General features: G+C 46.4%; 1 protein-coding gene across 4 annotated transcripts in view; it reads right to left on the reverse strand.

The window, feature by feature from the left end:
• Positions 1-12,437, reverse strand: part of KLF3 (KLF transcription factor 3) — a 28,859-nt gene extending 16,422 nt beyond the window's left edge. Inside the window, exons 1-4 of one of the 4 annotated variants that reach the window (XM_065699133.1) lie at positions 12,355-12,437; positions 7,700-7,738; positions 6,904-7,002; positions 1,243-1,339 (exon numbers count right to left, since the gene is read on the reverse strand). In XM_065699133.1, coding sequence (XP_065555205.1) covers positions 1,243-1,299 — 57 coding nt within the window. In that variant the 5' untranslated portion in view covers positions 1,300-1,339; positions 6,904-7,002; positions 7,700-7,738; positions 12,355-12,437. Of the gene's footprint in view, positions 1-1,242; positions 1,340-6,903; positions 7,003-7,699; positions 7,739-11,894; positions 12,331-12,354 lie in introns of those variants that run through there. The other 3 variants (XM_065699118.1, XM_065699125.1, XM_065699110.1) reach the window with 3 other exon arrangements.
• Positions 12,438-13,400: the final 963 nt, after the last annotated feature.

The raw sequence follows: 13,400 nt of genomic DNA on the forward strand, positions 1-13,400 counted from the left end.
ACTCCACATTTTAAATAAAACAGGAAGCAAACTCTTCACTGGAAGATGCCATCCAGAGCATGAGTTTAACGCACTCTATTTATGCACACTGACTTTACCCTTTTAATTGATCAGCCTCTCTAGGGGTGTGGTTTCATGTTGCACTTAACCTGATCTTATTGCAGGAGCTGCTGAAAGGGGAGGCCCCATTCCGTTGTCCTCCCCTTGCTCCAGCATTGAGCGGCTGCACAAAGTCAGATCAGCTTCCTGATCTGACCAAAAAATAAGGGTATTTTTGGTGGGTTAGCAATTCTGACCATTAAATGAGCTGATCCAAAGGATCCAAATCACTCTGTGGCCACACAATTGCTTCATGTCATACAAAGGAGACACAAAGCTGGAAAGAGGAAAAAAAAGCCTGAACCTTGCTCTTCAGCAGCAGCCGGCAATTGAATAGGTGAAGTACACATGAAACTGCTTCCTGAGGCTCTATTTCCCTGGCAGCCTAAATCATCACAATTCCCACTGTCTCACCCCCAGCTACATGTTCCTGCTGCTCTTCTTGTCAGACTCCTCTGAGATAACCCTACACACCAAGTTGACAGAAAATTAAACCAATTAAGAAGTCCCCCCATCCCCTTTTTTCCCCATTCCTCCTCTACTGCCCTGGCTCTCATCTGTTCACATGGTAGGTAATGCACCCATCCTGCCCAGCGAAACAAACAAAAAAAAAAAAACCCAAAAAACCAAAACCACCAAACAACCAAAACCATTCTTTTTTCGGTCAGGATTAATTTTCTGCTGTTCTGAAAGCAGGGTTAGCCCCAAGCATGCTGTCAAGACCAAGAGAGAAACAGAAAAGGGGACAGTGAGAAGCTGTTCATTTAGTTCAAAGGAGTACCATTAAAAACACAGGCTCTTGCCACTTCACTGTGAAGTCTGCTAACTTAATTTCAACCTACCTCCATCAGCTGTATGAACTACAGAGATCATATTTGCACCGCAATGGCTGAGGTAACTCGGATGTTATCTCCTCTGCTCTGGGTATGGGGCACGGTAATGGGGCCCGTCATTTAGGGGCAATATGCTCAAAAACTACAGAAAAAGTTTTCCTAGAATGTGAATTCCATTGCCCTAAGAGCAAAATATAGCTTCACAGCCTTTCCTAAGCTAACTCAAAGCTTAAGAGAAGTCTTAGGATTCATTTAAAGGTGGAAAAACTGTGGAGTCATTACAAAGGCTAATGTATTATAAAAGTCTTACCACTGAAACAGGCTCCATGGCTTCTTGTTTGATAGGGACTGGGTCAAACATTAGCATCTTTTTTATTTCCCTGTTCTAATGCCTCTGATGTCCTGGCCTGCAGGGGAAAGACAAGGTGTTAGAAAGCTACAGGAAAACCCCTAGGCAACTTCTGAACTGTAGAGAAAGTACTGTTTTGTCAGACGAATGTGAATATTTACCCATCTCTAAACAGCATCTTAAATATTTGACTGGGCTTCATTTAAGTGTTTTTGTTGTTCTCTCAACTGCTATTGAAACAAAGGGACATCTGCTCACCTTAAGGGAAGTGAATTTGTATTTTTATTGTGCATGTCAGCATACCAAGATCACAGAATTGTCACTTTCACTAGTGTCAGTGTGTAAGGACATCACAGTCTAGACTAGGCATTTCTCATCAGCATTACAACTTCAGAGCTATCTTATATAAACAAACGGAACCGATTCTGGGGAGGATAAGAGTTCCAATAGAGAAGCTGAAACTTTCACATACAGTAACATTGAAATCAGCACACAAGAAAGATTCAAATCCAGGACTAACGTACTGGAGAGGTACATTCAACATGGTGCAATGATTTAACATAAAAAATACATCAGTTATTTCCCTGAGATAACAGATTTACTGACAACTCAGTAACAACTTGTGCTTATTGTACAAAAGAAAAGCTCTTCAAAAGACCTGGCTGTATTCTGTGCAGCTTTAATTGTTTTCTCTACACTGTGTTCAACCTCTTGCCCAACTCCAGCTTATTTAAAAAAATAAGAAATACACAAATCAGTTTTGACCAGTAGATGGCACTGGAAAGAAACGAATACAGCCAGAGCACATCACCCAATTTCACCCTACGGAAGCAGGCTACAGGCTCAACTGCAGAGCTGTAGCTGTGGCTGCAAAATTCTTCCAGAAATTTAAATGAAAATTTCACGACGTACCTGCTCAAATTAAAACAATTCTAATAAGCCCGCACTAATGAACACTCTTACAATTAACAATCCTGTGTACTTATAGACAAGAATTTGTTAAGAGCTGCCAGAGAAAGATGGCACAAGTTGTTACAAGTCTATCATTAATTATGCAGGTATATGAATAAAGCTTAAAGACTTTTGGAAACATATTACCACAGTGTACATTTTGAATAATGGAAACAAACAAGTATCACAAATTAAAGTATCTTCCTCCTTCTTTTTACACAGGTCAAAGACCTGAGAGAACCCAGCTGCGAGAAAAAAAGGTGAAACAAACCCAGCAGCTCAATTCATTTCTAGCTTAAACTTAACACAGTTTTATTTCAGAAGCAGTTGAATAAGATGGCACTGATTGCTAAAAGTTGCGATAATTTGTAAGTTTTTAATTTAATACTTCAAGTATGTTTGAGAGAAGGTCATTGATTATACTGTTTTTCTTTGAATGGTTGATTTTACAGGCTTTTAATGCTTCACATAGCTTGAACTAACATTTCAAAGTCTGTCTTCCCAGAAATACATCCATCTATCTATGCATGAAATACACTTCACACACGTTCCTACACACATATATATGCATTGTGAAAACAGGAAAGAAGTTATCCTTTCAGACATAAAAACGTTTACAGTAAAACGTAGCTTCTCAGATTAGAATTTGGAGTTACTTGCTTTCAGGTTTCTAGAAAGTTCCAATTTTCAGTTTGTATGTGCACAGATAAAGTGACATACCGATCTGCACTTTACTGAAGGAAGAGGTGAGAGAACAGAGGAAAAGAAAGGAGGAGAGGAGAGGAAAGAAAGAGAAGGAAAGAGAAGGAAAGAAAGAGAAGGAAGGAGTTTGTTCTACATAAGCAGTCATGCTCCAGGCTATTCTTTTTGCCATTGCTGTTTTAAATTTATTTTCTTCAGTTTAAGTTACTCCTTTTCACCTTTTACTCCCAAGCAAGTGTGTGAAAGACAGTTGATAAACATTCCACTGTCATGCTACACATTTGAGTGTTTCCTGAGAGAGCTCTAAATTACTGTGTAGGAGTTAGACCGACACAGGTAACATAGTGTTCTGCATGAAATAAAAGTGAAAAGTAATTCCCAGCCTTTCTCAGGTGTAGTCATCGAAGAACAGCAAAAGAAAATGTTAACTTTTATTGCTGCATCATAGTACAGAAATCTAGCACTTCTTTAGCATGTTACTTTTAAGTGTTTCTTTTCCCCATTGATAGAGACTGGAAACCAATTTTCAAGAAAGCAAAAATAATTAATATACAATGTTGGTCCAGAGCAGAGGGTCAGATTCTTATTTGGTGGAAACCGGTGGAGTTGCTATAGTCAGTATAAACCGGCTCTGGGTCCGGCATTTAAAGTCTAGCTCAGAAATACACTTCCCGAAGGCTGCAAACAAACTCACAAAACAATTCTCTTTGTATTTAAAAATAATGCTCCAAATTGATTGCTTGGACCACACTCACAAGTAACTACATGCACACCCAACGCATACACAAATAAAGCATGCTAATTCTACTAAGTTGTCAGTAGTTTTTCCTAGGCTATTTGTAAAATCATGCCTACTAATTAAAAACCTCCCAGCTCTCTCTTCTAAACATCTGAGAAGGGGGCAACAGGGAAGGTAAACAGTCTTATCTGTTTCTACTACAGAGGAATGAAAAAACAGTTGGGTTCTACTTTACACACCGATTTCACAATGTGCTTGTTTGGAAGCCCACAAATTGTTTAGTAAATACAACTAATTTCTGGAAAATCAAAATACCAAATCACATTCCTGAGCTACCCTGGAAAAAACAGTGAGGGGACAACAATACATTCATTTTAAGTGTATGAAAAAATAAGGGCCTTTGTCTTTCATGTTATTAGATAAACTGTTCCGCGTTAAAGGACTTTCTTCATGTGGGTTAGAAGAATTTAAAATGCATGCAATCTGAAACTAAATAATTAACTACAATCCGGTAGGCAAACATTCCACCCTCTTTTTTTTTGCTCTCCCTCTCTTTTTCTGCTAACAAGCCACCCAGTTTTACTTTCTTGCCTCCTCCCATTCACTCCACCCTGTGGATCTCTGCCAAGTCAGCCCAACTTGTCCAAACAGGACATGGCTTTTGATAAAATTCTGCTCACACCCTGTACTTCAGAGAGACAAATGAAGCAATTGGGTTTTGTATGCAAATAAGGACAGGTGCAAGGTGAAGTCCAGGCAAAGTCCTTCAGTGTTTTCCTAAATCCAGTGAAGACAGCAAGCCAGAAAAAACACAAACTCTGCCTTTATGATCCGATATGCAAGGGAAGAATCCCTTCCAAAAGGGAAGTTCAGCATCGGTAGGGCTCATCACCTTGTCAGGATTGAAGAGTTTGTGATACTAACTTCCTGGCAGGTATGGTTTACTGTTTCAGAGACATAATTAAGAGTAAATGAAAGCTTAAAGGTACTCAAGGTGTATTCTGACAGTAAGGACTTGTACGTATTATTTACCCTGGATGAAACAAGCAAAGTGGTTAAAGAATGGAGCCAGACTACACATCTACACTGCAGAGCAGCTGGAGAAGAGCAACTGCACTGCAGCTACTCCTGACAGCTTCCTACATCTACCTTCAAGGTCCACCAACTCTGTAAACCTGTTATGAAAGGGTGGGGTGGAGAGCTAGTTTTGACCGTGCACATCCAACAACTGCAAAGCCTCCCTCTGACATAGAGCCTTTGCTCTCATTAAATACCTGGAAGAGTAGTCAGTGTCCTGACTCTTGTTGCAGACAGCAGGGTGGTGACCATAAATTCTGCCTCTCTGCACTCTGCACAAAAGCATGCATGGGGCTTGCTTTCTCAGTCTTTGTGCCTGGGGGAAGCAAGTAATGCCGCCTCGTGGTACAGCAAGGCTTTGTCTAGAAGCTTCAAGGTATGACTGTTATTGTTGGTATAATTACAGAATAATGTAATGATATCTGCTAAATTAGCACTGCTTGAGTGCCTTCTGCAAAGACACTGCAGCTCTCGCAGGACTGTTGGTATCTAGCAGCCAACCTAAGTCATGTGGCCAAAGCTCTTCAGTCCAAGACCTTTGGGACTTAGGCTGTTGCTCTAATACTATGGAGCTCTAACACCTGGAGTCAAACTTCCCCTGATAATAAGGAGAATGATAACATCAGAAGACGCTCCACTGATGAAATCCAGAGGGTGGGGAGGTTTTCTGAACCTAAGTGAGAAGTTTTCTTCAGTGCAAACTTGAAAGAGAGTTTGACAGAGAAAAACTAAGTTTCTGAGATCAGGATCCCCTGGAAAATGCACAAAAAGTGTTTTCCAGGGCTAGTAACAAGATGTGTTCGCACTTACTGTACCAGTTGTTCATCAAGACCTGAGTCAGCATAAAAGTGTTTCTAAAATTCCATTAACTTTAATGGGAAGTAAGCAAGCGCTTAACTGCAATGGGCCCCAAAATAGCAGCCAGCAAAGAAACTCTCCAGCTCAGCACAGCAGTCAGACAGCCAAAGCAAGAGCAGAAGGAGCAAAGGCCCGGACACACTCCTGGGGGAAGGGACCGCAGCAGCCAGCCCATTAAGAACTAATCAGTGGGAGAATCATGAAGAATCATCAAGAAATCGTTTCACTGATCGGCAGCCTTCTGTGTTTATTCACTGGATTTCCACTGGGAAACGGTAATAACGGTTGAAAAACTCAGGATATCATGTAAAAAGAAACTTTTAACATGGGCAAAATTCTGCTGCTGAAAGTTTTACTTGATAGGCATGAAGAAAAATCATATTTGTATAGGATTCTGTTATTCAGTATTTGAGCTTATTTTTGCTTTTTACTGACTTGAAAATCTTTTACCTTTCTCCTTTCAGAACTGCAAGCAGGCTGAAAAATCTGGGGTTTTTTGCACAACTTGGGCATCGTAACTTTGCTGACTTCACCTTGACCTGGAACTGCTTTGACACAATAATTTATCAGCTGTGTAGCAGACTAATCAGTATGTCCATTAAATTTACAATACTGTTGCAGGTTCTTTGAAGCCACATGCCTGGAAATGGCTTTCTTGTATGTAAAACGTGGGGCAAAAACATTCTTGCAGTGCTCATTAAGAAAATGTCTTCTCTGTTAAGGAAAAATGGGGCCCAAGTAAACCCTATTCAACCTTCACTTCTACATTTACTGAACCTAAGGGAGAGAGAAAGAAAAGCTCGAGGCACCTCCATTAGACAATATTCTCCCTTATCACGGCAGACTGCTGTCTGGTTTCCTGTCTCAGGCTACTTCTTAGAAGGAGAAACAGTCTAGTAAGGATAAAAGATCAGACTTTTGAAAACAAGTGAAGTATGTGGAATGGTATGATAATCTTTCCCTTCCAAACTGAACTTTTTTTGTTGTGTTTCTCTCAAGAGGTTAATTTTGAAGGTAATTTAAAAATATAAATATAAACCCTATCTTTTTATTACGAGGGAAAAATAACACAAAATACTATTCTCTCATGTAAAGCGTTCTGCTATACCATGAACCATGAAACAGAGAATTAGTATTTCTGATAGTATGGGGAAGAAGGAAAAAAAATCTAACCCTAAAAAAGGAAGTATACATTTATGAATAATAGCCTAAAGGATTAATTTCACTGAGAGTTTGAATACAGGGCAAATGTTGATGTACCTACATCAACATGTAGGTACCTTCTATGTACCTACAGAAGTTGAATAAATAAAAACAGGGAGAAGAGCTGGATGGTGTAGTAGGTACAAATCAGGCAGTCTTCAAAGCTGCCTAGTGGAAAGTCTGTCATGCCTCTGTGGATCAAGTTAGTCTGTTAGTAATACATGGTGACTGCATGATAGGCAGACCATACGTTTGGTGGGTTCTTTTCTTTCCATTCTGACTTAGTTTACTATCAAAAACCTGTTAAGAGTTTTATCTTTCCATTTGGCTGATCTACACTTACACTTCCCTCCCCTGGGAGATACCAACTGTGGCTACAAAACCCTCAAAGAAAGCCTCGGCATCAAGTGAATGCTAAAGAGGGAAGGGTTAAATCTCTTGTAAAACCAGCTCTGCCAAACTTCATATTCTGGATTGGAAGCAGCTAGCCTCAGAATGAAAACACAAAGCTTCAATGCTGCCAGCATAAAAGAACTCTAAAAGGCCTCCTGTTAGCAGTGTTAATAAGTTGGTTTACAAAACTATTATAATTTTAATCTCAGTCCCTGATTTTGTAGAACTTCTGGCTACAAAAAGGTGTGAACCACAAAATTCACTGCATTTATTATACACCAGTTTCCAATATTAAAGGCAGTTAAATGCAACACTTCTCCTCTGTCAGGAGAAAAAAAAAAATTAAGTATGTCTGAAATCCTGTGCAAATTACCAGTAATGGAATTAAGATATTTAATCATTTTCTAATGGATAAACTAATCCATGGTATTAGAAAAAACAGCTAAGTAAAAATAACTGAGAGTGACAAATGAAAATAATCAATAAATAACTTACCAAGACTGTGTAGCCAAATACTTCTTGCTATCTGGATTTCTGAATAGACAAAAAACAAGTTGATGTAAGGATGTGCACATAATTCAGTAAAAATTATTTTTCACATACAAGTAAGTCCTGAAAGAGGAAGTTTAAAGCATGTAGTTCAAATACTTCCTAAAAGATACCTGCAATAATCACAAACAGCTAACTTTTAGCATACAAAAAGAGCAACAGCAGGAACAAAAAAAATCACTTTAAAAATGTAATCTTTTATTTCACTCATTTAAAGATGAGTGAAATAAAAAAAATGGGTAAAATGAAAGTGTGGAAATAATTTCTGTGTATACAGAAACCATGCATATCCCAGCCCCTAAATGACAGAGAAGAATAAACACTACATCTTGCATTTTCATCCAGGGCCGGATTCAAGCCCACTGAAGCTAATGCAAGTCTTTCTCTTGATTTCAATGAGCTTTGGCTTAGGTCCTTTAGCTCTTCTTCTGTCAGATCCAAAGCAACAGAAAGATTTATGCTCTCTTCCTGAATTTCCTCTCAGTGTTTATGTCTGCCTGCAACAGGGTCAGGGGAAAAGACAAATATAAAAACAGGAGTAAAAAAAATATTTTTATGCCTTCAAAAATGCAAAACGTGGGACAACCATACCTATTTATTCCAAAGAAAAGATAGCCAGCAGTGACTTATTTTCTGTATTACATCTGGAAGACAGTAAATCTTCTAGTTTGTGTAAGAAGAAAAAACCTATTCCTTTCGAGAGCTGGAAATACAAAGTGCTTATGGTGGGCCATTCAGGTTGGGTAAGGTCAGAAGCCAAAACTCTCACATGTATGAGCCTACACAAGGATGTGGATTCTCTTCTCATACTCTTTTCACACCAGTGTAACTCTGTGACTTTAATGGAGCAATTCCAGATCAGCTGATGAGCAAGTGAGAGCAGAAAACTGGCTCACAACTTTCTGGGGACTTGAGTACAAGTTTTCAGCGAAGCTCTCCAGTACACCCCATAACTATACTGGAATCGAGGGTGTGCGTTAAAGGTTAACTTGGAAACCTCGTTATGACATAACACAGGCATCTTAAGCAATCATGAGTGTGTAGAGACATGATAACTCATTGGGTGGGGATTGGGAGTTGAGGGGCAGTGACAAGGGGCCTGGACGAGGCTACCGATCTGCCAGAAAACAGCCTGAAACAGGAAAGAGCACCACATATGCCACTTGGAATGTGTGACGCAAACCCCAGCCTTGAAACAAAGAACAGGAAACAGCTCTGCTGGCTGCGCTGGGGAGAAAGCACAGAGAAACATTTAGGCGGCCCTCCCTGACCCTATATTCATGAGCAGCTGGAGTCTTTTAAAACAACAACAGTGGGTGGAGGTGTTTGTTCATTGGGTGTGAATAAAAACACTGTCCTTATGCAGGGGACCTGCCCTATTTACAAACAGGCTCCCTTAACATAAGAGAGCAGGAGATTTTTAGGAGATTTTTAGACACCATTGGTCATGACGATTAGCTGAAACCTTCCCTAAGACAAGTTGGTTTATTACTGTGTTGTACAGAATGCCAGAAGCTAAACAGAGCTACAGCTTCATGACATCAAACAGGCAGCACACAGCCCGACAGCGAGCATCTTCTTCACAGACAGAGCCAAGGCGATCAGACCATTGCAGGAGTGACCTGTAAAGCTAGGGGCTGCTCCTAGACCATGTCTCACTTTGTGTTCAGTACTGCTCAGTAGCTGAGGACCAACATAACTCAGTGCACTCATGAATATTTCTCTAACCCATCACATGCTTAGCTTCTACATCCCTGTTTCATGCTAACTCAGGCTTCATCTTGGGACCTGATTTTCCATGGACAGAATGTTTTTAGTTTTGAAGCACCCAAATGTACAGGTGAATAAATGAAATAAGCTGTCAACATGAGGCAGGGAAAAAGCACATCTCGTCTAGATGTCATACAATAGAGTAACTTCGGTATTCATTTTCCTTCAAAGCTGTTATTTCAAATACTCTCTCTCCTCTTACATACTTTGCATTGTTTATTTACATACCATGGATGAGACATCTAATATTATCCAATGTGAGAATGTGTTACAGCAAATTATGTGGACAAGTACCACAGTAACACTAATAATTGCTATGGGGTTCATGGCTGGAGTTTAACAATGCGCATGAGGTGACAACTGACTAGTACAGCATCTACACAGCAACAAGTGGGTATAGGTTTTATACCAACTGTATCAGCTCCTTACTCTCTTCACACTGAATATCTGGAAATGTAAGTAATTTGGTGGTTGTATAACTCCTACCTCGATTATCCCTGCATCTCTGACTAATCCTGTTCACATTTACCTTATTATTTACCTGAAGACTCTTGGTTTTGGCTTAAACATGTGTTGCCTGGGTCAAACCCTCACAGTACCTAAGGGCTCACTTGCAGCTCTGCTACTTAAGAGGAGATTTTTCTCCCATTTCTCAGGGAAGTGAGAGACACCATTTAGCATCTTTGTTTTCTCTCCCTTGCCCTTAACCCCAGTCTTCCTTGAGGTGTAGGACACAGCAGTAACAGGGTGTGCGGGGCGGGGGGAGGGAAGTATGTGCCTGCTTGGGAAAAAATATAAAAAATCCACTCAAGTCAGCTTCAGGGTTTTTGTATTTTGATACTAGACAAAATATTCTTAAAAATACAAGAGGAAAGTTAGCTTGAAATAAGTCTCTTCTGGGTCAGGCAGGAATATCAAATCCAGATGTGATTCCTCTCACACAAGCAGCAGCTCCTCGTGCGATTATCAAGACAGTGAGTGTATCTCAAAAGTATTCTATAGAAGCAGCCGAGTAATCCTTTGTTTTCAATACAAGTAACGAACATTTATGGATGTTAGTTCAAATAAAGTCAAGTCTTCAGAGCTTTCCTATCAGCCACCCAAATTCAGGTTTGCCAACAATAAAACCTTCAGAGTTCAGCTCCACAAATAGTGACACTTCCTGAGTTTTCAAAGGCAAGGAAGCAAGCAGAACACAGCAGACAGTGCAGGTACAGTAGCCAAATCACCAGGGGAGCAAATGTGATGTATTCTTTTTCGTACACTTCTTGAATGACCACTTGAGCTATTCTGAAATAGCTTTCTCCCAAAGTCAGGTTAGGTGCTGTGATCTGCCAGCGCGGGCTTCTGTTGCTGAACCTTGCTTTTCCAGGGATCCCCTAGCTGTGCCAGGCACTCACCTTACAAGTGTCTGAAGCAAATAACTCCTATTCCCATTTCGGCTTAAAAACAAAAAACCAAAAAAAAAAAAAGCAAAAGCAAAAGCCCAAACGGCATCCATAAAAGGGAAGCTAATTACGGTCGTTGTTTCTAACTCCATACTAGAGTGGAGCTAGCCGTGCTGTCCTAGGCGCTATGCATTTTACCTTCACCTGCACCCCATCTGAGTGGTGCTCAGGTTAGGTGTCAGTACGAGGGACAGATTTTTGAGAGCCGATCTCATCCTCGACTTATCCTTGACCGCGAGTTAAACTGGGGACACGCCGCCGCCGGACACCCTCGCGCCGCTGGTGGGACACGGCCAAGAGGCGAGCTCCTGCCCTGGCGTCTCCTCGGAGCAGAGGGCACCCGCTATACTTCCCGCACGACATCCCGTGCGGGCTCCCGTCACACTTCAGCCCCTACCTGGAGACGAGCCTGTCACACCCGCGGGAGCCCAGCTGGCCCCGAGGGCCGGGCGGCGCGCAGGCCCTCCCGCCAGGGGCCGGCGGTCAGGAGGCCCCAGTCGCCCCCGCCGGGGAGGCAGAGCGGCCGGCAGGGGAAGGCGCCGCGGGGGGGGGGGGGAGCCGCCCCGGCCCCGAGCGGCGCCGCCGGGCACACAGGTGCGCTGCTCGCCCGAGCGGGCGCAGCGCAGCGCAGCAGCGGTCGCCCCCTTGCTCCCGCGGCCTCACCGCCTCGGCGGCCACGCAGGAAGTTTCACAGGCACGGCGGAGAGAGCGCCCCGCCGTGAGCCCCTGCACCAGCCCTGCCCCCGCGGCTGCGGCCCGGCGGACACCCTGCCCCCGCCGCCCCCCACTCCGGCAGCGTCCCGCTCCGCGCTGCCCCGGGCTCCGCGCCGCCGGAGCGCGTGGAAACTTTCCTCCTCCGGCAGCTCCGTGCCGCAGCCGGCACAGCCCGACCCGGCGCGCCCCCCGTCCCGCTCCTCACTTACGCTCAGCGGTGCGGAGACTCCCGCAGTGCCGGGGGTCGCGCGGGTGGCGGGGCTGGGGGCGCTCCGGAAGCACCGAGGCGCGAGGCCGGCGTGTCCCGAGTCCCCGCGGCTGAAGCCTCCGCGGTGGCTCCTGGTCTGTGTGCGAGGAGGAGCCGCCCGCCCGCCCGCCGCCCTGCCTCCCGCCCTCAGCCCGCCCGCTCGCCTGCCTTCCCCCCGGGCTGCTGGCACCGGGCCGCGCTGTCACATGACGCCGGCGCCGCTCGCCCTGCCAGGCTCCCCGGGCCGGCGGGGTGAGTGGCGGTGGGAGGGTCACGGCGGGGAGCGCGGCCGGGCGGTTCCCCGCCCGCGGTGGAGGCTCCGCCGAGGGGCCGGGGCGAGTCACCGCGCACAAACAGCCGGGCACGCACTGACTCCGCGCTCCCGCCCTGCCTCCCGGGGGCAGACGGACTCGCACACATACCAATTATCCCCAGCGGCGCGGGGAGGGCGGAGGAGCGGGGCCGCCGCCGCCCCGCTGACAAACCTGCCCGTCCAGCTCCTCCTCCCCTGCCGTGTGTCAGGCAGAGGCGTGCGCCTGGCACCCGGCCCCGATCGCACCCTTTCCCCTCCCTCCCTCCGCGTCCACCCCGGCCGACCTGCGGCGGCGGCAGCAAAACAGCAACACCCAGCCCCCGGGGGGAAGGAAGGGAGGTGCTCGCTCTGGGGCGCTGCCGCCGAGCAGGCTTCGCCGGCGGGGGCTGGGAAAGGGAGCGGGGCGGCGCGGAGCCGGGCGGCGGCTCCCCCGGCCCTGCCGCCCCGAGGCTGCCCGCGCCGAGCCCCGTCGCGCCGGGGAGGTGTCGGGGCCGCGCCTCGGCCGGGCGAGGCGAGGCGAGGCGGGCGAGGGCGAGGCAGCGCGGGGCGGTGCGGGCCGGCGGCTGCAGCGCGGGGCGGAGGTGCCTGCGCGCCTCCTCCCCGGCTTGGCCGCTCGCCCGCTCCGGCCGCCGGGACTGAGGCTGCCGGCTGCCTGAGGCCCACGCCGGGGGGGCTATGGCTGTGATCAGCCCGTCGTGCCCGGGTGCGCTCCCGCCCGCCGCCGGGGAGAGGCTCCGCACGGGAGGGAACGGGACAGGACGGGAGGGGGATTGCCGGCTCCGCTCGCCTCGGCCTCCCGGAGGAGGAGGAGGCGGTGTCCCCGGCCCTGGGCCGGCCCCTCGCGGCTTCCCCGCCTGCCCAGCGCCGCGGCTGGCACCTGGGCAGGTGTGTGGTGTGTGTCCGTCCCAGTCCTCCCGCTCCCCGGTTCCGCTGGCAGCTGGAGGCGCAGGAGCGGGGCAGCGGCGGCCGCCTTGGGGCTGGCTGGGCCGAGGAGACACGGCCCGGCCCCGCGGCGCGGCTCGCTGTGCTCCCGAGGCGCAGGGTCTCCGCGCACGCCGTGGCGGTGGGGTGGCTCAGCTTGCCCAAGGCCGTGCTTGCTGCTCGACAAGGAGTTTCTACCGCCTGTGAAACGGAGCTGCTTATCTTCGTACCCAC

Source organism: Lathamus discolor, chromosome 1 (assembly GCF_037157495.1).
Source record: "Lathamus discolor isolate bLatDis1 chromosome 1, bLatDis1.hap1, whole genome shotgun sequence".
Taxonomy (NCBI): domain Eukaryota; kingdom Metazoa; phylum Chordata; class Aves; order Psittaciformes; family Psittacidae; genus Lathamus; species Lathamus discolor.